This window comes from Diospyros lotus, chromosome 15, assembly GCF_014633365.1.
Source record: "Diospyros lotus cultivar Yz01 chromosome 15, ASM1463336v1, whole genome shotgun sequence".
Taxonomy (NCBI): domain Eukaryota; kingdom Viridiplantae; phylum Streptophyta; class Magnoliopsida; order Ericales; family Ebenaceae; genus Diospyros; species Diospyros lotus.
In genome coordinates this window covers 8536762-8561691 of record NC_068352.1, presented here as the reverse complement: position 1 = coordinate 8561691, position 24930 = coordinate 8536762, and the positions used below count along the sequence as shown (strand labels likewise).

At 37.6% G+C, this 24930-nt stretch overlaps 1 protein-coding gene across 8 annotated transcripts in view; it reads left to right on the top strand.

Annotated features, from left to right (window-relative positions):
- The window catches only part of LOC127791387 (peptidyl-prolyl cis-trans isomerase CYP59-like), a 75549-nt gene that overhangs the window by 35765 nt on the left and 14854 nt on the right, over positions 1-24930 (top strand). For 6 of the 8 annotated variants that reach the window (XM_052321231.1, XM_052321232.1, XM_052321229.1 and 3 more), the window contains 9 exons: positions 95-199; positions 808-925; positions 1267-1317; positions 17772-17863; positions 17956-18055; positions 19075-19197; positions 19284-19361; positions 19554-19600; positions 19682-19737. In XM_052321231.1, the coding sequence (XP_052177191.1) occupies positions 95-199; positions 808-925; positions 1267-1317; positions 17772-17863; positions 17956-18055; positions 19075-19197; positions 19284-19361; positions 19554-19600; positions 19682-19737 (770 nt within the window). Of the gene's footprint in view, positions 1-94; positions 200-790; positions 926-1266; positions 1318-17771; positions 17864-17955; positions 18056-19074; positions 19198-19283; positions 19362-19553; positions 19601-19681; positions 19738-24930 lie in introns of all 8 variants that reach the window. The other 2 variants (XM_052321236.1, XM_052321234.1) reach the window with 2 other exon arrangements.

Sequence of the window (24930 nt, the reverse complement as noted above, 5' to 3'; positions counted from 1 at the left end):
TGTTATGCAAGATGCATTGCAAGTTTGATTGTTGGGCATTTAGTTGTAAATTAGACTGCTAACATTATTCCCTTACCCTCTGTTGTTGATGCAGGATCAAGTACTACAATGGTTGTCTATTTCACACGGTTCAGAAGGATTTTACTGCACAAACTGGTGATCCTACTGGAACTGGGGCTGGTGGTGATTCCATATACAAGTAATTTCCTTGCTTTAAATCACTGGAATAAATATTTCCATCTGTAATTGTAGTCTTTTTAACTCTAATCATAGCAGAGACTTGCTCTATGGAACTTAGTTTTGTACGGATATGCAGGTTTACAATAAAAGATAACAATTGAAATGTGGTTATTCATAGTAAGGTTAGAGTGGCTTCTATTAAAGATAAGATGCGTGAATACAATTAAAATGGTTTAGTCATGTGAGAAAAAGACCATAGAGGCAGAGGAGAATGGATATAATTTAACAAGTCTTTAGCAAAAGAGGTAGAGGAAAACCAAGAAAAACTTGGTGAGAGATTCAGGTATGACATGAGTTATAAGACCTTACCGAAGATAAGCCCATTTATAGAAATGATTGACGAGTTAGAATTCATGTAGCTGATCCTACATAATGGGATTAATGCTTGATATGTTTTTTTGTCTTTAGGTGATGCATCCCAAATGTTATGGCATATATTTTGAGACTTTTAAAAATATCACACAGTTGCAGCTTCCTCATTGAGCGATTGCATTTTATATCTATTGAAGGATTTGGATCCGTAGTGTTTCTGTAATGACATGCTTATTAGGCAGCCTGTCCTTTCAGGTTCTTATATGGTGATCAGGCTCGCTTTTTTGGGGATGAAATTCATTTGGATCTAAAACACACAAAGATGGGCACTGTTGCCATGGCTAGTGCTGGAGAGAATCTTAATGCTTCTCAGGTATTGCTTTCTTCTCTAAATGTTGTTGCAAGGATGAGAACACCAAATAGCTTACTCTATTCATTTTTTTTTTCTTATTGAATTTAATCCCAAGTTCAAGCACTAGATGGTGGATAAACTTTATGTTACCTGAATTTTCTCTTTTCATATGTAATATGTCCAGCCACGAAATTTCCGATGTAAAAGTTTCCGTTTATATTTTTTAGTCAACTATTATTGTTATTATTCATTTTGGACTTCTAAAATTTCACACGTGAAAAAATAATTTTTCAGTAGATGCACTTGACATGACAAATTTTGCATCCTGTTTATAAGCTTATGAATCTCTTTTCTTGTTTCAGTTCTATATCACACTTCGTGATGATCTTGACTATCTTGACGGAAAGCACACAGTGAGTTTCCTCTACCAAAATGTTATTATTTCTTATTCTAATATTTGTTTCAGTAAGAAAATAATGAATGTTGATTTGACGTTTACTCCTATACCTTCTCTCTCTGGCTGTAGGTGTTGCAAAAATTATTGGTTTTGAATGCTGGCAGATTCATGTAGTAGTGATTCACTCTACCTTGTTCTATTTTGTGGATTTTGAAATGTCTTATATTTTCCTCCCGTTGGCATTCTTAGTTATTTTTTAGAGCAACAGCTACAAGAACAATCACAAGCCTTGGTCCCATGGGTGGGATCAACTGCATGAATTCTAGACCTCCAGCCATCTTATCCATGGCTATATTTTCTGTAGGCCCATTGTATCCTGTATCATTTTTAAGGGTTCCCCCCCCCCTCTCCTAATCCAAGTTTTCTTGGTCAATCTCTCCATTTGCTACAAACTTCCCCCTATTTCATCCACTTTCCTTCATAGGTGCCTATATTGGTCTTTTTTTGGCAAATGTCTAAGTCATTTTAATTGCATTTCATACATCTTATCTTCACTAGGCACCATTTTAACCTTATTAGATTTAATTTTCTTTCTTATTTTGTTATTACACTGGGAAAACCTTCCGTTTAATTTGAAAAGAATTTTATAGATCATATAAAATCATGGACACACTCTTCCACTTTAACGATCCTCTTATGATGGGAAAGAAAGAAAGAAAGATTACTTTATTGTCACACATAAAATGCTAGATTGTTCATGAAACTTTGCGATTGGCCTTAAGTCTATTTTTTTCCTTTGATATGTTATGGAAAATAACTTACCTTTCATTTATTAAGAAATGATGATAGGGACGAGTCGAATACTTATGAAGTGCTCCCTCCCTACTTTCTCTTCATGTCACATAGAGAGTGCGTGTCAAGCCTGGCGAATGAGACTTGAGTTTTCGTGCAATTAGAAGGAGAGAGAGAGAGAGAGAGAGAGAGAGAGAGAGAGAATTTTGGGGGGAGAATTTGAAAGAATAAGAGAGATTTGAGAGGGAAAGAATTCAGAGTATTGTCATTCACGAATTCCCGTTCTCGGGTAGCTAAGCCTTTTATAGGCTTTTCCTTGCAGTTACACAATACCGAGGGGTAGAATGTAATTCTGCTATCAACTACTTCTGTTGGCTCCTGCTATTACATTTGAAAATTCAAAAAAATTATGATTGGACCCTCGGGTCGTGACACTCCCCCACCCTTCAAATCCCATTTTTGTCGTCAAGAATTTCATAATAGGTTCGTTGCTCTTGGAAATTGTTTCAACAGCTCCGAGAAGTACTCCCAAGTGGTGTGGTCTAGCTATAGCTGCAACCATTAGACTAAAACTTGGGTCAGGGGCATTGCTTTTTGATAGATTACCCTCTTGTCCAGGATAGCCCTGGGCTCTAGGGTTTCTTCCAATTCATCTTCTGTGGTTGGTAGTTGTTAGCTAATGGGGGCTCCCGGTTCAATGGACCTTTTGAGCAATGACACATGAAACATTGGGTGTACATTCACTCTTGGGGCAACTTCAACTTGTAAGCCACTTTTCCCACTTTAGATTCAATGATATAGGGCCCAAAATACTTAGGATTGAGCTTTGATGCGAGTGTGGCAATGAAGGGTTATTGCAAGAACCTTTTCACTTTTAGGAACACCCTGTCCCCCTTCTCAAAGGCCCTATCACCCCTCCTTCTCTCAACTTTTTGCTTCATCCTATTTTGTGTTGTGGCTAACTCTTTCTGTAGTATAGAGAGCATGTCTTGCCTTTCCTGCGAGTATTGCTCCATTGTAGTGTTACTAAAATGGTAGTAGAGCTAGCTATAGCTGGTAGAATGGGTGGCTTGTACCCAAACACTACTTCAAAAGGGCTTCTCTTGATGGCACTGTGGAAGCAGGAGTTGTACCATCATTGAGTTAGTGGTAGCCATCTGTTCCAGCTTTTTGGCTTGGTGAAACACATGCATCTGAGGTAGGCTTCTAGGCACTGGTTGACCCTCTCCGTTTGGCCATCAGATTGAGGGTGTGATAGGCAATTGATATATGCAATCCCAACCCTAACTTCTTAAACAACTCTTGCAAAAAATTGCTAGTAAAGATTTTGTCCTTATCCAATACAATAGATTTAGGGACCCCATGCACTTTACCATCAAATCCAAAAATACCCTGGCCACTTCTTGGGCTGAAAAAGGGTGTGTGAGGCTGAGGAAATGCCCAAATTTTGTCATTCTATCCACCACCACTAATAAAACATCCTTACCTTCAGATTTAGGCAACCCCTCCACAAAGTCCATGGAGATCCCTTCCTATGCTTGTTGTGGAACCTCTAAGGGCTGTAGTAGATCGAGGTATGGCACTTACTCATGTTTACATCTCTTGCACGTTTCACAAGCTAGTACAAAGTCTATTACATCTTTTTTCTATTTTGGCCAAAAAATAATTGCCTCACCTTGTGATGAGTGGCCCTGATCCCGGAGTGTCCCCCTAGTGGTGAGCAGTGGAGAGACTTTAAGATCCTCACCTTCAAACCCTTGTCATCTCCCACCACTAATCTTCCTTAAAACCTGATCTGACCGTTGGACAATGAATACCCCTGATTTCTTATAGGCTGCACCAAGTTGGGGCAATAGTTCCCTCACCCATTCGGGCACCACTGTTGTAATGACATGGCAACTGCCTCGACTACCACTGTCCTCTATTCTGGATAGGGCATCAGCCACTATATTCTCCTTTCCCTTGCAGTAAGGGATGGTGTAGTCTAACCCCATAAGCTTGGAGACCCTCTTCCTTTGTAATTGAGACTATAACCTTCGTTGTGAGAAGAACCGTAGGCTCTCATGATCAGTCTTGATCACAAATGGGTTGCCTTCCAGATAATGTCTCCATTTGTCAACTGCTTTCAGCATTACTAGTAATTCTTTGTCATATGCACTCCACTCCCGATGCTTAGGAGCCAATGCTTTGCTGATGTAAGTTATGGGTCTTCCTTCTTGCATCAGCACTGCTCCTATCCCCTTCACAAGCATCTATCTCTATCACAAATGGTTTGGAAAAATTAGGTAGTGCCAACACAAGGGCTTGAGTCATGGCATTCTTGAGTGCCAAGAAGGTTGTCTTGACTTGGGGGTTCCAATGGAAGCCATCCTTCTTGAGGAGATCTGTCAATGGCCTGCTAAACACCCTATAGTGCCTTATGAATGTTCGGTAGTACCCGGTTAGACCCAGAAAATCTCTAAGTTATTTCATAGTTAGAGGTTTAGGCCACACCACCATAGTTGTGACCTTACTGGGATCAGTTTTGACACCCTCACCAGAAATGATACGCCCCAAATATCCTATTTCATAGTTATGTCAAGCTTTCATTTTGTGATTCTCTGAATAAAAGCTCTGCTTGAGGTATTGTTTCTCTCTCTCTCTCTCTTGTTATGTCCTTGATCTATTCCTAGGGTTTCCCTACATGGTATCAGAACCATCTGCTCTTCTCTAATGGCCCCAAATCAATCCTCCTCTCATTTTCCTCGATCCTCATCTTCTTTATCTTCTGCCTCTCAAGCTGATTTCTCAGCAGTGGCTAAAGCCTTTAGCTTCATTTCGATAAAGCTCGATTCCAGTAACTATATTTTCTGGAATGCTCAAATTCTTACTACAATTCGAGCATTTGATCTAGTTTCGTTCCTTAACAAAACAACTTCCCGATCTAGACGGAGAAGATGCAGTTATTAATCCAGAATACCTGAGCTGGATTCGATTTGATCAGCTCTTGCTAGGATGGCTCTTCTCAACAATTGGCGAAGAAGTTTTAGCGTAGGTGATTCACTGTGAATCATCTGTCGAGGTATGGATTACTATGGAAAACCTTTATGCTCGCCAAACAATAGCTAAGTCATTTCAATTGAAGCAGAAAATAAGATAATCAAAAAGGATGATCTCTCGATAAATGATTACATTCTTAAAATTAAGACAATCAGCCATTCTCTAACTGCTATAGGAGAGCCATTAACCGATAAAGATTTACTGCTTGCTATGTTGAATGGATTAGATCATGATTACAAAATTGTTGCGAGCTTAATTACATATCAAATGGATGAAATTGATTTAGAGAAAGTTCAGTATTTACTTCTAATGCATGAGCAGCGATTATCGGTTAAGAATTCGTCCTTCAGTGTTTCCTCTTTGAACTCAGTTATGCATGCAAATGTTGCATCATCTAATTCATAGAATAGTACTTGTTTTGGTGTCAGTCAGTGCTCTAAAACGCGTTAGATGCTAGTTGGACGCTAGGTTGGGGTCTAGTGCCTAATCCACCTAGGCGGTGCATAAAAAAATTATTTAAATAAAATTTATATTATCCCACATGCACATACATACATATATATTCATATATATATATAAACAAATCTATCTCTATTTATATATATACAATTATTATATTATATTTATATAATATTGTGCATATCTAACAAAGGCAACAACACATTAACACATACTAAAGCAAGCTAAATAATAAATATTAAATAACAAAGGTTGAGATTCAGAGAGAGAGAGCAACCGGAGAGAGCAAATCTTCCTGCAAGCGGCAATGGCAACGTTGACGGCGACTGCAACTAGAGAGAGCAAGCAGCGACGGTGGCGAGTTCACTGTCCACAAGAGGCGGCAGTGGTGTGCGACGAGAGAGGTTGAAACTGAAAGGGAAAGTGACGAGAGACGGTTGGCGACGATGGCAACAGAGAGAGCAAGCAGCGACGGCGAGGCAAGAGAGAATGGGTAAGGGGAAAAAATCCTAAATCAACTTATACTAAACTTAATGTGTGGCCGAGGCGTTTCATGGGGCTAGGCGGCCGCCATGGTCGATTAGGCGCCACTCGGCACTGATTAGCCGGGTCGGCGCCTAAGGGGGCCGATTTGGCCAAAATTGCGACGAACAGGGGCCAACTAGCACCTCGGTACTGCCTAGGTGGCTGCCTAGGCCGATTTTTAGATCATTGGTGATAGTAATAGAGGAGGTTATTCAGTAAGAGCAAACAATTATATGAAAAAAGGAGGGAGAGGTTGAGGAAGAGCATCGAATAGAAGAATTTATTGTCAGTTGTGTGGCAAACCAGGCCATTTTGTCGACTTGTGTTATCATCTCTTTGATAAGAATTTTCGGCAAGAAGTACCTAATCAAGGTTTTACTCGAGCAAATGATGGGAATTAGTATAATAATAGAACTTATATGGCCTCCTTTAGTGATTGTAATGGAGCCTACATGAGTGAGACAGGTTCTATGTTAGGTTCTCATGATGACAATAACCTTAGATCTTCTACTTTTGATACTTTTGTTGCTCAGTCTTCATTTTCAGATCCTTTTTGGTTTGTTGATTCCGGAGCAACAAACCAAACCACATTACATCAAACCTGAACAATTTATCCTTACACACACCTTACAATGGTTGAGACAAAGTTGTCATAGGCAACGATAAGCAATTGCCTATTACTCATGTCGATACTAGTTGTTTGTATACTAACCTTAAACCTACTTTAGTCCTCTCATTTCTAATGTTTTTCATGTTCCACATATGAAGAAAAACTTACTTAGTGTTTCTCTATTAACTCGTGATCATAATGTTGTGGCTGAGTTTCACTCGAATGTATGTTTGATTAAGTACAAAACTACTAAGACTGGTGCTGTTCAGGGGACATCTTAAGGGTGGGCTCTATTGGTTGTTGCCAGCATCTTGGTCTGTTGTTAATAGGAATTCTGCCCTATCCCTGGAGCCTTTATCTGTTGATTTTGCGTTTCTTTCTTTGAATACATGTAATAGTCAAAATGCATGTAATAGACATAACTCATTTAGTCTTGAACTATCAAATCATGTAAATGTTGCTTAAGCACTAATAACTACCAGCAATGGCATGTTAGATTGGGACATCCCTCTTTGAATGTTCTAAAGCTTGTATTGAATAAAATTGGTGTGTCTTGTTCACTCTCCGATTTATCATTTTGTGACTCATGCAAGGTTGGAAAGTTAAGTCAACTTCCTTTTTCTAGCTGGGAAATTATAGCTACGAAATCATTAGAATTAGTTTATTCAGATCTTTGGGGATCTGCAACTATTGTGTCAATTGAAGGGTTTCGATACTACATAATCTTTGTGGATGCATTCACTCGATACATTTGGCTTGACCCTTTAAAACTTAAATCTGATGTCTTTTTAGCTTTTACTGTTTTCATAAATTTGCTGAAATTCAATGTCAAACCAAGCTTTGAGCTTTACAAACTAACAATGGGGGGGGGAGTTTAAAGCATTCTTACCTTATCTTCAATCCAATGGTATTCAACCTAGATTTACATGTCCACACATATCAACAAAATGGTGTGACAGAAAGAAAGCACAGACATGTAGCCGAAATGGGTCTAACCTTGTTATCTCATGCCCAAATGCCCTAAAATTCTGGGTGGAAGCCTTTCAGACATCTGTTCACTTGATAAATTGGTTACCTGCTTCGCCTATTAAGTACAACACACATTTTGAATTACTCTATCAAAAGCCACCTAACTATCAGTTGTTGACACTTTTTGGCTGTGCTTGCTTCCCTTATCTTCGTTCCTACAACAAGCACAAGTTTGACTTTCATTCCACAAAATGTATCTTTATTGGATATACTCAAGCTGATTATAGGTGCTTGCATCCATCAGAAAGAGTGTATGTGTCTTGGAATGTAAAATTTAATGCTAATGAGTTTCCTTTTCTTAATCTGTTTCCCATCCCTTCTTCTACTCCTAGAGCAGTGTCATCATCATCTTTGGGGTGTTCTACTAATTTTCTTTAATCTATTGTTACTTCACATATTTCTTCAAAATGTCCTCAAGTAGCATAGTCCCCTCTAGCTTCAAATCAAGCTAGTACTACCAGTTCTTAGGCCACGACGACTCCGTCAACTTCATCTACGTTACAACGGTTACCCACTCATTCACCAACCATTATTTCTCCTTTGTCCAAATACAAAGTTGTTCCAACTTCTTCAATTCATCCTATGCTCACCAGGTCTAAAGCCAAATAACTTGTAATCTTTTCACCTCATGCCTTAGTGAGTAACATTGAACCTAGTTCTATTTGGGAGGCTCTTTTATACTCACAATGTGTTGAAGTTTGTCTCAAGTTTTGTCCTAGAAGATAGCAGAACCGAAAGGAGCATGAAGGAGTAGTCTCAGCTGAAGAAATTAGGTAGCTAGGGATTAAGTGTAATTAGTACATTTTGTTGGGGTTAATATGTAATTTCCCTAAGCTAGTTAGTTGCCTAAGTGTGTTTGCCTCCTCTATAAATAAGAGGGCAAGGGGCCTGCTGAGAGGGGATCATTCTGTGAAGTGCTCTAGTCCTTTGTATTATGAGTGCAAGGCATTGTTCAAGAAAGGAAGATTGTTTACGAGTCTTGGGTTCTTCTTGGGGAAATAGTGTGGTGTTGTACTTGGGATTTGAGGGCTGTGATATACTGATCTTCTGTCTAGAAATAAAAGCTGCTTGAAGGGGTGTTTGGACTGCTGGATGTAGGATTGCCAAAGGCATTCCAAACCAGGATATATCTTGCGCCTATTGTTTGGCTTGATCTTTTTCAATTCTGTTATTTTCTTTTTTGTTAGTGTATGTTTTCTGTTCTTACATTTACATTGCATCCGAGAGTCTTTGAGAGGATTTATGTGAGGGTTTTCTTGCCTAAAGGTGTAATCAAAGAGTCCTAAGGTTAACAATTTGGTATCAGAGCCTCCCCTAGGATCAAGAACTGCTTTCTTGCAAGGTTTCTTTATATTTCTTGTTGATTTAATCTACCTACTGTCTTCGGCCATGGCTGCAACAGGATATGATGTAGAGAAATTCACTGGCCATAATGATTTTGGCCTTTGGAGGCTTAAAATGAAAGCTTTACTAGGGAACTTAGGACTGAAATCAGCTTTAGAAGAGGAAGGAAAATTACCTGAAACCCTCTCTGCAGAACAGAAACAAGAAAGGTTAAAACAGAAAGAGGAAATTGATGAGAAGGCCCATAATACGTTGATTTTTAGCCTTGTTGATAAGATTTTAAGAGAAGTATCCAAGAGGACCACCGCCCTATCCCTGTGGAATAGGGTAGAGACTCTATATCTAACCAAGACCCTCTCTACTCGGTTGTTTTTGAAAACCCGCTTCTTCTCATTTAGAATGGGAGAAGGTCAGAAATTGCATGATCATATTGATGATTTTAGAAAGCTGTGTTTGGACCTAGAGAACATAGATATCAAATATGATGATGAGGACATGGCCCTTGTTCTCTTGCATTCTTTGCCTAAGATCTATGAGACTTTTGTTGACATTCTAAAGCATGGCAGGGAAAATCTTTCATTAGATGATGTAATTGGAGCTTTAAACTCCAAGGAACTACAACAAAAGGTAGAGGTAAATAGTTCTCCAGGAGATGCCCTAGCAATTGGGTCTAGGCCGGAAAAGGGCGATCAAAGAAATAGGGGTAGGGGAAGATTTAAGTCTAAAAATAATAGGAGATCTGTTAGGTGTTTCTTGTGTCATGAAGAGGGCCATATTAAGAAGAATTGCCCAAACAAGAAAAAGGAATCCCAAGAGAAAACCAGTCCCGAATGCTCTAGCACCATGTGTGGTTTTGGCTATGAGAGTGCGGATGTCCTATAGTTTTTCTAGGTATGCAGTAAAATTAGCATAGATCCTAGGGTTAGGGTGTACTTCTCATAGGAAATGGGTATTTACCCATAGAGTCATGGTGGAGGGGGAAATGGTTTGTCTAGGCATCAATTAAGGTCAAGGGAATTGGAGATGGTAGAGAACAGGATGCATGGTGGAGCTGTTCCAAAATTCTAGAAGCTGTAAAATATGTCCCTGTTTTAGGAGAAAGCCTAATGTCCTTAGGAATAATTAGATAGTGAGAAGTGGAGTCTTAAGAGTTGCTAGGATCTCTTAGAGAGATGGAAGCAACCCTCAAGAATAGAGGATATGTGGTGCATGCTTGCAGGTTTTGTGGATAAGCTGCAGCCACTAAGGATAGTGTATGATAAGTTAGGTTAGGTCATTTCTTGAGGATAGCTCACAATTGTGAGCAAGAACTAGGAAAGGTATCTAAGGCTAGGGATATTAGGGGATGGGAAAATTTGCAGGTGTATAGGAATAGAATCCATGTAGTTTTTTGACTAGGTCTCCAGATGTAGAAGTCTCCAAAATCAGTAAATCCTATTATAAATCAGTTTCTAGGATGTTTTGGGAACCTATCTAGGCCTTGTCTCATGGTGGAGCTAGGTGAGGTGAACCTAGTGGTGATGGTGTGTCCCTAAGGAATTCCCAAGCGTATATGAGCTTGCTGGAATTTAGGAAGCTTGCTGGAAATTGCTTCTGGTGTGAAAGGTTAGGTGTAGTAGAGTTGTGAAATAGGCATGCCTAGTTTTTCCAAAAGCTAGGGTTCTTACCTATGAGGGAAATCTCTAATAATAGGACATGGAATTAGTTGATTTCAAGACCAGGGGATTGAATTTGGAATGCTGGCCAGCAAGGAGAATCCTTTTGGGAATGTCCAAATCTAACCTATGAACCAGGGTATGGCAATAAGGAAATCTGGAAAATGTTCTGGTCATATTCATTGTGTAAGCTTGGGCTGGATTGTGAGAGGGAGGAAGCTAGTGTTTAAGATAGCTTTGGCTCTTGCAGTGAGGGTCCTTGTGAACAGTGAGGGGAAATGGTGTATGGTGTAGCCATTATTGATCAAAAGTCCAGATTAAGTAAGGAAAGGGAAGGAGAATCATCTTGCAGAAAATGAGCCAGGGAATAGAAGGTTTAGAGTGCTGCCTAGGATGGGTAGTTATAGGTCTTAAGTTAGTTTCCAGTGAGATATGGAAATTTGGGTTTATAAGATGCTTAGGCTCAGGTTTGAGTGCTAAGGATAGGCTAGGATATAGAGCCCCTTGTATAAAAAGAGGGTTGCACTCATGTCCAAATGAATGGCATGTAGCCATGTAAATTTGAGGAGTCTTGGACTCGGGTGGAAGATCCCTTAGGTTAAAGGGGTAAATTGAGTGCATAGGAAAGCTGTGTCAATTTCAATGGTATGCCTAGGATAAGTAAGGCAGCTTCATTAATAGTTATCCAATGGGAATCTCAAGGTGTAGCTGAGGTTGTAGTTCAGTTTTTGAGATTGTTGGAAGGAGGAGAAGTTGTAAAGATAAGGCATAGAGGTTGGAATAGGAAAAGGACAGCTCATGGCAGCCTAGGAATACCCAAATCTTAATCATACCTTTGTTAAGCTGGAAATAGAGGTCGAGCAGCGTTTTGAGTTTTTTGAAGCAAACATAAGAAGAGAAGACAGTGGTAAAGCCTAAAGGCCAGTTTTGGGAGCTAGGAGGAAGTCTAGCAGTGTTAAGGCCAATCTGGGTAAGGTGCACTGTTGATGTGATGCTGTGTAAAAGTTTGGACTCTTTGGGAGTAATGAGTAACATCATATATGGATTTGGTTTATGGTGGAGTGTGCCTGGTTGGAAATTATGCATTTAGGGTGTATATGTTGCATTTTGTATGCAGCAGGAACCCTAAAATATAGTCTAGGTAGGGGTTAAGTGTAATTAGTACATTTTGTTGGGGTTAATATGTAATTTTCCTAAGTTAGTTAGTTGTCCAAGTGTGTCCGTCTCCTCTATAAATAAATGGGCAAGGCGCCTATTGAGAGGGGATCATTCTGTGAAGTGCTCTAGTCCTTTGTATTATGAGTGCAAGGCATTGTTCAAGAAAGGAAGACTGTTTGCGAGTCTTGGGTTCTTCTTGGGGAAATAGTGTGGTGTTGTACTCGGGATTTGAGGGCTGTGATATACTGATCTTCTGTCTAGAAATAAAAGCTGCTTGAAGGGGTGTTTGGACTGTTGGATGTAGGATTGCCAAAGGCATTCCAAACTAGGATATATCTTGCACCTATTGTTTGGTTTGATCTTTTTCAATTCTGTTATTTTCTTTTCTGTTAGTGTATGTTTTTCGTTCTTACATCTACATTGCATCCGAGAGTCTTTGAGAGGATTTATGTGAGGGTTTTCTCGCCTAAAGGCGTAATCAAAGAGTCCTAAGGTTAACACAATGGGTTAAGGCCATGGAAGAAGAGTATTCAGCCTTGCAGAGAAATCATACTTGGGATTTGGTTCCCTTTTCAAAGGATATGAACTTAGTTGGTTGTAAGTGAGTGTTCCGAGTGAAATACAATGTCGATGGGTCAATTCTAAAATATAAGGCCAGATTGGTGGCCAAAGGCTTTCATCAAACACTTGGTGTGGACTATGCAAAGACTTTTGGTCCAGTAGTTAAGGCTCCCATTATCAGAATATTATTCTCATTAGCAGTAAATTTTGGTTGGGATATACAACAAGTGGATGTTAACAATGCATTTCTTAATGGAGACTTGACTGAAACTATTTATATGGCTCAACCAGAAGGATTTGTAGATAATCAGTCTCGTACTCTATGTCTCAGTTGAATAAGTCACTCTATGGACTTAAACAGGCTCCTCAAGCCTGGTATTCAATACTGCTAGCTGTCTTACAATCTTGGGGTTTTGTAAGATCTATATCAAATGCATCTTTGTTTATTAAAAGGACAGCTTCGTATGTGCTCTTTGTTCTAGTCTATGTTGTTGATACACTGCTCACTAGATCGAATTCAGCAGCTCTTAGTTCTTGCATTCATGATTTGGACACACAATTCGCTCTCAAGACCCTAGGCTCTACGAATTATTTTCTAGGGTTTGAAGTCTATAGGGATGGAAGTGGCCTTTATCTTACTTAGTCTAAGTATGTGCTTGATTTGTTGAAAAAGGCGGCCATGCAAAGTTGTAAGCCATGCAGCACACCTATGGCTGCTGGAGTTTCATTGACTGATGATGGGGATCCTTTTCCTAATCCATCTTTGTATAGAAATTTACATTGAACAAGTTGAGCCAGTTCTGATCTAGTCCTAAGTCTCAACATTGGTTAGCATGTTAGAGGTTATTTCAGTATCTTAAAGGTACTATTGGTATGGGTTTGGTCTTTTTTTTGTGTGAAATAAGTGAGCACAAATATATTAATGAGATCATAGGAGTAGTACATCAATGATATCCATCCCCCCGCCCCACACACCCACACACACCACCACCAGCCATTAGGGGGATCATGACAACCCAAAATTGACTTCATAGTCAACAAATGACTTGTTCTTAGCGACTTATACAGATGCAGATCATGCTGATTGCAAGGTTACTAGGCGATCTACCAGTGGTTTTTGTGTATAATTGTGTATATTTTGGCCAAAATGTTATCATGTGGGGGTCCAAGAAATAGTCTATTGTTGCTAGATCTGTTGGAGAGGCTGAATATCGGGCAATTGCTATTGGTGTGACTGAACTAATGTGGTTGAAATCTTTATTTGTTGAGTTGGGATATCCTTGTGTGTCCCCTCTAGTCGTATGGAGTGACAACTTGGCTGCTAAGAGCATGGTAGAGAATCCAATGTTTCATTCTAGGACAAAACATGTTGAAACTGATGTTCATTTTGTGCGGGAGAAAGTTGATGTGGTGGAGTAGAAATCATATATGTTCCAATATTTGATCAAGTGATAGATATTCTTAGTAAAGGATTGCCTAGAGACCGGTTTGAGTTTTTGTGTAAGAGACTTGGTTTAAAAGTGTCACTTGTGTGTGCTGATTTAAAGACGACTACAGCTGTTGTAGCTTTATCCACAAAGTTCTTGACTTCTATGGAGTCTGGTTTGAAGGGGAGTGTGGAAGCATCTAATAGTTTGTTATAACAGTTTGTTGTTACGGAATGAGTTGTGGGATTGTGGGATTGTGTGTGTGTGTTTTCCAGATTTCCCTCTTAGAAGGAAGGAATTTGGTGGTGTTCAGAAAATATAACTATTTGGCAGAGCTCATCGTCATTCAATCATGAACAAGAAGCCATTATATTCTTTGTGCATTTCAGCTTAAAGGAGGGTGGTCTAGATATGAGAATCTTGTGGGACTTTGTAGGAAAAGGAAAAGAAGAATCACTGGCGCTGATGAAGCTGTTGGCTAGGTGTTTCAGAGAGGTGGCAAAAATTTTATCATGGCCAGATATACCCCAAACAGTAGATGGGGGAATAACATGGTCTACAGTTTTGACTTTAAAGAGAGTGTTCTTGATTTGAAAAATATTTTGACACTCTTAACTCATTTGATTTTGAAATAAATACAAAAAATTGATTTCAAAATAAATACAAAAGATTTTGCATACATTGAAAACATATTTATCGTTTGGCATGATTTGGAATTTTCATTTTCGATTTCCAAAGATAAAATATATTTCATTTTCAAAAGCCAAAAATATAAAGTTTTTCATCATCAAAAGTAAAACAACAATCTCCCCCTTTTTTATGATGACAAAACTACTATGAAAAACCCAAAATTCTCTCCCTTTTTTTCATAATCTAAAAAGGACTTTCTTGCAAAAATTTGAAAAGAATTTGCCATTTGCAAAGGAGGGAATTGGGGCAAAACAACAATTAGAGACCAATTGGAGTAAGATAAAAATTTAATACTCACCATTTATCAAAAATTTAATACTCCCCCTTAATCAATACATATATCAAAGATTTGAGAACAACTTTGACAATATAACTCCCCTTTAATTTGAGAAACCAATATGATTGAAACTTTTAGAAAGAGATTTGCAAGCAAAATTATAGAGGTAAGCACTAAGCACGTAATTCAAAATCATCAAAAATTATCAAAATTTTCACAATCATAGAGAGTTGAGGGATAGAGATATACCCTCCAAGATTGAATTTTTAAAGGCTTCTTACTCTTGGTTGGTAATCAAGATACTTCATTTGAGGGATAATTTTTTTTTCGCTTCCCTTTTTTTCTTTATGCTTGATTCATCCATAAATGTTTTGACTTTGCAACCCCATTTGAATGTCAAGCATACTTGCAAAATTAACCATCCACAAGCTTTTGGTACCCAAACCATTTTGAGTCTACCATTGATTCATCCATTGTTGCTTAAATCTCCTTTATAAGAAGCCATCCCACAAGATTTAAGCAAATATGGGTTCCAGCCCACATTTTCCACAATAATGACAAATAATATTAGAATGTGAGGAAAAATTTTGTTTTCTTCTTATCACAACTATTTTGCCCTTTTCTTCTTTTATGAAAATCTTTTCCTTGACTTTCAAGGGCATTTTTCAATACTTCCATTTCTTTGTTAAGCTTTTCAAGAGATACTTTTAAACACTGGTTTTTCTCTTAAAGTTCATCATTTTGAGCTTTCAAAATTTCCTTATCATTTTCAAAGAATTTGCTTCATTTTCTAGAGAAAATTTTATTTTACAACATAGTATTTTTCAAACTTAATTTCTTAAAATCATGTGCTAATTCATCAAAGGCATCTTACAATTCTTCAAAAGAAAAATTATCATTTAAAGTATTAAAAGTTTGAGATGTTACCTTAAGATCTTCATGTTGCTATCACTTTATTTATTGCTGATGTGGATTGATTTTCACCACTCCAAGTTGCAGGGGACTTCTTCTTGGATTTCTTCTCTCTTCTTTGTTTCCTTGACTTGATTTGTGCCTTCACGAGTAACTTCCAATTTGTCCCAAATCTCCTTGGCCGTTTTGCATGTGGATACTTGATTGAATTCCTTTGGCCCAAGTGCACCAAAAAGGATGTTCATGGCTTTGGCATTTATCTCCACGATCCATTTTTCTTCTTTGGTCCATTGCCCCATCTTCTCCATTAAGGGTAATGTGACTCCGTTCATGATGATATCATAAACGTTGAGGTCTTGCATCAAATAACAAGAGATCCTCTTCTTTCAATATGCATAATTTGATTCATCGAAGTATGGTGGCATTGAGTTGCTTTGGCTTCCAATGATTTGTGCCATCTTAGGATCCTCCTTAAGTGGTTAAGCTTGACTTGTGAGAATAAAAACAAAGGAGATCAAGCTCCGATACCAATTGTTAGCTTTGTGTAATCTAATGGTACCTCATGCCCAATAGGGGGAGGGGGGGTGAATTAGGTGTTTATAAATTTTAAAAATTTGTGGAGGTATTAAAGAGAAATATCAAAGCAGTGAATGAGGAGTAAGATAATATAAATCAAGGTAGGTAAAAGACACAAAAGATTTAGGTGGTTCGGCACTAGAGATTTCAAAATTTACTATAACCTCCTACTTAACAAGTAGGCCCTATAGCAAAACCGATAGGAAGTTACAACTTCCTACTTATACCCAAGTAGGTTCTCTAGCAAAACCATTAGGAAATACAACACAAATTACAAAGAGAATAATCTAAGAGTTGACACTCTCAGTTACAAAGACCTTTCTAAAATATCCAACAAGGCTTTAATAAGAAATTACAAATAATGTACAGCCTTGGTCGGGAGAAATAGTGAAAGTATAAGCATTAGTGAGAAGAGTAAGAACACTTGTAAGCTTTTATGTCTTGATCAACCTCTCTAGTGCATCCTTGGTCTGGTATTTATTTGCTTCTCTCTTGCTTTGAATCAATTAGCTGTTTCAAAAGTTGTTGGAGCATATAATGCTTGCAAAAAAAATAGTCATTTAAACCTGTCAGTGAAGAAACTGTCGACAATCTTTCAAAATGGTCGATTGTTTCCATTGAGAAACCTGAAACCCTCTTACAGCTTTGGGCAATCAATTGATAGATTAAGGAACCAATTGATAGTTTCATAAAAACGGTCTACTATTTTAGCAAACAAGTCGATAGTTTTGAGAAACTTTTGACATGTTACAGTAACGATCAACTCTTTTTGAATTTTCACAAAAAATAAAAAAAGTATAAAAATGCCCTATTGATGGTTTATAGGAACGGTCAACTGTTTTTGCTCAAAGCTAAAACCAGTTGACAATTTTGCCTTGATTCAACAACCCAATTCCTAAGGCACTAAATGGTCAATAGTTTCACTAATATGGTCAATAGTTTTGCCTTTAAAGAGAGTGTTCATGATTTGAAAAATATTTTGACACTTTAACTCATTTGATTTTAAAATAAAAATGAAAGGTTGATTTTAAAATAAATGAAAAAAGATTTTGCATACATTGATAGCATGTTTATCCTTTGACATAATTTGGAATTTTCATATTTGATTTCCAAAGAGAAAATATATTTCATTTTCAAAAGCCAAAGATATATAGTTTTTCATCATCAAAATATCATCAAAAGCAAAACAACAAAGTTTGCAAGTTGGGAAGAAATAATCTCGAGAATAGAGTTGTTTTGATATTTACATGCTGATAACATGTCCATTCAGAATGGTCATATATATGCACAGGGGAGTTACATCTTCCACATATTTAGGTGTAGATGTGTAACCATGTTTATTTCCTATCCTCCTCCACACTAGATTTTTTTGTGGTGAACTTGTAAATCCTCATACAAAAGTCTTTACTTAAACAGGTTTTTGGGGAGGTTGCAGAGGGGCTTGACACACTTCAGAGATTAAATGAAGCTTATGTGGATGAGAAGGGCAGGCCTTTCAGAAATATACGGTTAATTCTTACCCTCTACATAGGATATTTATGTGAGTTTTATTTTAATTAGGTAACGTGCATTTTGGCTAACAGATATGATTTATTAATAGAATCAAGCATACTTATATACTAGATGATCCTTTTGAGGATCCTGCCCAGCTAGCTGAGTTGATTCCAGATCCTTCGCCTGAAGGAAAACCGAAAGAGGAGGTAACCTATTGCAGAATATTTTATGTATTTTATTATTTTGTGGTGTTTTGAGGCCATTTGGAAATGATCAGTTGATGTCTGTCCAATTGACAGCTGAAATTTGTTGTTGATACATAATATAATAAATTTCCTTGATGGAATAAATGAGGTTATTCGTAATAAGATAGAAGTATTGCCAATCAAGGAGAAGATGAGAGATACTAGAATAAGATGGTTTGATCATGTGAGAAGGAGACCAAGAGACGCTCTTGTGAGGAGAGTTGATGAAATGGAACAATTAGTCAAAAAAAGAGATAGAGGCAGACCTAAAAAGACTTTGGGAGAGACATTAAAGTTTGATACGAAGTGTATGGGCCTAAATGAAGATATTACAAAAGACAAAAATATATGAAAGTCTAGAATTCATGTAGCCGACCCCATATAGTGGGATAAAGGCTGGATATGAGCCCATGATTGTTCATTGTTATGAGCATCTTTTTCTCCTAGCTTATTTCAAGGTGTTCTTTGTTATGGGCATCTTTATGGTATTGCCTTTAGCATCTCTTATTGAACTTTGTCCTAAATTTAGTCTTAATAAAACAGTGTCGTTCTTTGGGTGGCTGAACTGGATCTAGTCGTTCTCTCAAGGTTTGATATGATCCATCAGTTATCACTTGGTCTTTGCTTCTTCACTGTGAGGGATTTCTGTATGTTCTTTCCTTTGAGTTTAGTCATTATGGGACAGTTTCTTAATAGTTCAGTTGATACAAGAATCCTAAGCCTAGACTTGAATGCCAACAGACAACATATTGTGATTTATGTATGACATGATGCAAGTTGAGTCCCCACAAACAACTTCTTGCGAACAACCATGTATGCCAACAGACAAGATATTGTGGTCATGTGCATTATAGAAATTCACATAAAATTTGTTGCTTTTAAAGCTACACTTGTAATCTATTCTGGTTTGTTTTACATAGAGTGTATTTAACTTGATTTTTTCCACATGATATATAACCACTTGTTTACTTTATGCTTAGGTTGAAGTTGATGTACGGCTTGAAGATGACTGGGTGCCCATGGATGAGCAATTAGATGCATCAGAGCTTGAGGAGGTTCTCCGTGCAAAGGCTGCGCATTCCAGTGCAGTAGTCCTAGAGAGTGTAAGCATTTTACATACTGTGATGTCTAGTTTTTACAATCCAGGTTTAACATTTTCATTGAAGTCGTTACTCTTTTGTGCATACAGATAGGAGACATACCTGAAGCTGAAACAAAGCCTCCTGACAATGTGCTGTTTGTTTGTAAACTAAATCCTGTAACTGAAGTGAGTGACTGTTTATCTTTTCAAAATGTCTTTTTTTTTGTGAAGCCTATTACATTAGAATCTTGAAGGCTGTACTGCATTTCTAGTTATGGTGTAAAAAGGATGGTACCATGTTTTATTCACTGCTTGTTTATTGCCTTTTGCTGTCCTTTAACATCTCGTATTCATCTGTTTGTTTGATTTTAAATGCAGGATGAGGACTTGCATACTATCTTTTCACGTTTTGGAGTTGTGACATCGTAATTTCTGAATGACTGGACTTTCCTTTTATTTTATTCTCATGTTGCAAAATTTTTCTCATGAAAAATACATGTTGACAGGGCTGAAATCATCAGGGATTATAAAACTGGAGACAGTTTATGCTATGCTTTCATTGGTAAGTGTTCTTTATTATTGTTACTGATTTTGTAGTTCTGTTCCCTCTCTATACCAGTCCTTAACCAAAGCTAGGAAAGTCATACTCGAGGCTATCAGCACAGGGATGGTCCATTTTTTATTTCTTACTATTTTATGTTTTCCCCTTTGAACTTTTTGTGATTTAAAATTATTCTCTTAATTGACAAGGGGGGCAGAGAGGAGGCGGCAAAATGTGAGCAGATTCTGTGATGTTTTTAAAATCTTTGCATGAGTTTGAACTATCATTTTCAAGTGCGGAGCCTTCGGGCACTGGAGACACTCTCTTTTAGAAAAATGAGATATAGAAATCAAAAGAACTCCACTAGTGCTGGCATCATGCACTGAATACAAAAGGTCTGGAAGAGTAACATCCATATCTCATTAGCCATTTGGCAATGCATGGGCAAATGATAGGTAGTCTCACCATCATCCTTTACCCAAATAGCGCCCCTGAACCAAATCTGTGCTCTTGTTCTACGTTAGGAATCATAGGGATAGCACTGCTAGAAGCTGTCTAAACGAAAGAAAGAAATTCTGGGGGAAGCTTCCATTTCCTAATGGTTTTACAATGAAAGGGAACTCGTGCCATTGAGATTATAATAGGATGAACTAATCAAGAAGTGCCCTTATCTCGGGGCCAATTTGGTTTGTTGGAGTGGATTATAGGGAAAAGGAATGAGAATGGGAATTGAAATATGAATGGAATAAAGTGACCATTCCATTCTATGATCATATTTGATACAACGAGTAATGGGGACGACCATTTTATTCTGTCGTTATGTTTGGTATGTTAGAATCTCAATTGGAAAAAATAACTCCATGACAAAAAATGCCCTCTGTTAAAAAAAAAGAATCAAATAGAATTCCAATCTTATTATTCTGTAATCGTAGAGAACAACATATATACATGTCAAGTAACCTTAATTTGTATGCAACATATATACATGTCAAATAATTTTTACCATTCAACCTGTATGCAGCTTGTATATTCTGCAACTCCCCACCAGTGATTCCTTCGGTGACACCATCGCTACTGGAACTACCCGAGAAAGGAACCTCATTGGTACTCCTAGATTCAAAGGTTTCGGTCATGGCTCTAGGTTATGAAATAAGATTGGAATGAAGGATAAAGGAGATTTCGGCTTTCAAATAACCGAGAAATGATGAACTTGAATCAAAGAGAATTCTGATTTCAAGTAGTCGAAAAAAAAAAAAACGATTGGATCGAATTATGGCTCTGATACCATGTTAAAAGAAAGAACCAAACAGAATTTCAATCTTATTATTCTGTAATCGTAGATAACTGCATATATACATGTCAAGTAACCTTAATAGGCAGCTGTCTAATGAGAGAGAGCTTCCTAAACTACCTTAAGAAATACGTACAATAAGGAAAGATCTTACAAAGATAAAATACAATAAAATACGAGGAAACAAATCAAAGCAAGAATACAAGGAAACGAATCAGAATAATAAGCAGCATGTAATCAACAGGAAAGTAAGACAACACGATACACTAGGAAAGAATCCACCATAGGAAAGAAAATCCATTCGTTGACTTCTAACACCCTCAAACTAAAAACAGTTTGTAGTGGCTAGAAGTAGTGCGAAAGCAGAGTATAAAGCAATTGCTCAATGAATATGTGAATTAATTTGGTTGAAAAGACTATTACAAGGCTTAAGGATATCGTGGGACAAACCTATGAAACTATACAGTGACAGCAAATCAACCATCAATATAGTTCACAATTCAATTCCGCATGATAGGATGAAGTATGTAAGGATTGACAAAAACTTCATCAAAACTAAAATTGAAAAATGAGCAGTTATCCTCTCATACATTCCTACTCAAGTTCAAGAGGTTGATATCCAAACTAAAGCAATGTCCAAACCAAGTTTTGAAGTATTAATTAGTAAGCTGGGAATGATTGATATCTATTCACTAGTTTGAGGGGAAGTGTTGGAATGCCGAGAGTTAAGGATAATTGATAGGATGTATATTAAACAAGATTACAATTGTAAATTATGGATTGATAGATGATTGATGGGAGTAATTATAGGGATTGTACAAGGTCAAAACTTTTTATTTCTAGGATTGTCTAATTCCTTGATTGTTGTACATTCTAGATGGTAACATTGTAGATCTTTTGTCTACTTGTACAGAAGATTAGTCTGTATGGATGAAATCATTCTTTCATCCAAAAATACTTTCTGTTCAAAGGCAATATGTAGGGTTACCTGATTATCAGAAATAAGCTGCATGTGCCCTGAATCTCCAAATTTTCACTTGTTAAGAAGTTGCTTGAGCCATACCAACTCACATGGGGCTAAAGTCATGGCTCGATACTTTGCTTCTACAATAGATCTAGCCACAATAGTTTGCTTCTTACCTTTCCAATACCCAAAATTACCTCCAATCAAGACATAATAGCTTGATGTAGAGCGCCTATCTGTAAGACAACTAGCCCAATCTACATCAGAATATCCAACAACCTGTTTATGTCTTTTGTTCTCAAACAACAAGCCTCTACCAGGAGTACTCTTATTGTATCTCAAGATACTCACTAAAGCATGTCAGTGGCTATCACAAAGAGTGTCCAAAAACTGACTCATCACCCTAACAATAAAAGAGATGTCGGGTTAAGTAATGATGAGGTAATTAAGCTTCCCAACTAGTCTCCTATATCGCCAAGGATCCTTTAATGGCTCCCTTAATCTTGGTACAAGCTTAACTTTAGAAGCCATAGGAGTTTCTATAGGCTGAGAATCAAGCATGCCAGACTTTTCCAAAATATCCAAGGCATATTTTCGTTGAGATATGCACACCCTATGTATAGATTAAGCAACCTCAATGCCAAGAAAACACTTTAACCCACCCAAATCCTTAGTCTAAAAATGAGAATGCAAGTGAATCTTCAATTACCCAATACTAACCCATCACAACCTGTAATAACAATATCATCGGCATACACTAACAAGAATATTACTCCACCAGCATAATGGCAATAAACACAAAATGATCTACTTCACTTCTAGTCATATCAAAGGACTGGATGACAAGCTAAACTGACCAAACAACACTGAGCAGATTGCTTTAGACCAAATAATGATTTTTATAGGTGTCGTACCATGCTAGGCTCCCCTTAAGCGATGAACCCAGGTGGTTGCTCTATATGGACCTCCTCCTAAAGGTTGCCATGAAGAAAGGCATTTTTGATATCCAACTGATAAAGAGATCACAACTAAATAGTAGTGATAGGAAGAAAGACTCGAACAAAAGCAATCTTAGCCATTGCAGAGAAGGTATCACCATAATCAAGACCAAAAATTTGAGTATACCCCTTGGCAACCAACCAGGCTTTCAAATGATCAACAGTGCCATCTAGACCAATCTTGACAGTAAACATCAATTGACAACCAATTAAGAAACTTTCTCAAAGGGAGAGGAACAAGATCTTAGGTCACGTTAGCCAACAAGGCAAACATCTCCTCCTCCATAGCATGACTCTACCTAGGGTGAGATAGAGCTTCTACATTAGTCTTAGGAATAGAGATACAAGCAAGAGCAAAGACAAAAGCAAATTAAATAGGGGACAATGATGATAACTCACAAAAGGCACGAATGGCACCGTTAGGAGGAACATCAACATCTATAATAGGTGGTGAAGGAGGGATGTGAAGAGGCACAAATGGTGGCTTAGAACTATTCTGATATGTTTGAAGAGGAAAAAGAACAAGAGGAACAAGAATAAGAAAGGGAACAAAGAAGGAAAAGATGGGACTGAAAGAACCTCATGCAGAGAGGAGAATGAGACATTGGATGAAGAAGAGAAAAAGGGGGTAGACTCAAAAAAAAGTGACATTAGAAGAGAGAAAATACCTACCAAGATCAGGGGAGTAGTACTTGTAATCCTTTTGAAGGCAAGAGTAGCCTAGAAATACACATTACAGTTTGTCACGATTAGGGGAAAGAAGATGGACAAAACAAGTTGAGCCAAAGACACGAGGGGGAAAAGATAGATGGGATCGTGAGGAAAAAGTAAGGTATGGGGAATGATCTCGTTCAAAACCAAGGATGGCATATAGTTGATCAAATAGCTAAAGGTAAGAATAGCTGCTTCCCAAATGAAATAGGAACATTCATGTGAAGAAGAAGTGTGCGAGCAATCTCAAGGAGATGACAATTTTTATGTTCAGTTATCCTATTTTGTTGTGGGGTATAAGGGTAAGATAACTAATGAACAATACCTCGAAATGAGAGAAAAGCCTCAAATGTAATATAACAATATTCCTTAGCATTATTACTTTGAAGAATTCGAATTTGATGACCAAGTTGAGTAGAAATTTCATATCAGAAAAAAGTGAATAAAGATTGCAATCTAATACGATTTTTCATCAAGTAAAACCAAGCATAACGAGAGTGATCATCAATGAATGTAACAAAATAGGAGAAACCCCGTTTAGACTTAACTTTGCTACTGCTAGGACCCCAAATATCGGAGTACACGATCAAAATGAGCCTTAGCTTGTTTATTAAGATAACTCAAATAAGAAGTACGAACATGTTTTCCTAACTAACAAGACTCTCGTTCTAGAACGATTGAGGAAAATGAAGGGACTATCTTGCATAGAGTGGATAGGTTAGGATGACTAAGGCAGGAATGAATTTGGAGAGGAGAGGCCCTTGTAATAGAACAAGCAGATGTCTGAGGTGAAGGCAAAGCAAGATGGTAGAGTCCCTCAAAACTCATGTCTGGTACCAATCATCCATCCCATACCCTGGTCCTGCACAAGAAAAATCAGAATTAAAGATGACACGATAATTCAAAGATCCAAGAGAGGCAACATATAGAAATGAGACTATATGGACAACAAGAAACAAAAGTAGATGGGAGCAAATTAGCCCTATTGATACCTATAGTTTTAGAACCATTGGCTATAGTGATAGGCAGTAGGGAGGTAGATGAATCAAAATGAGAAATAAAGATTTATTACTAGAAATATGCTCTAAAGTGGCAGAATCAAGAATCCAAGGACTAAATGGAGCATGACTAACAAATATATGAGGATTACCAATAGATGAATGAGTAGAAGGAAAAGATGGCTAGGCAAGAGAAGGTATAGGAGAAGATGCTTGTCGGGCTGCTTGTAATTGATGATACTCTGCTAGCTC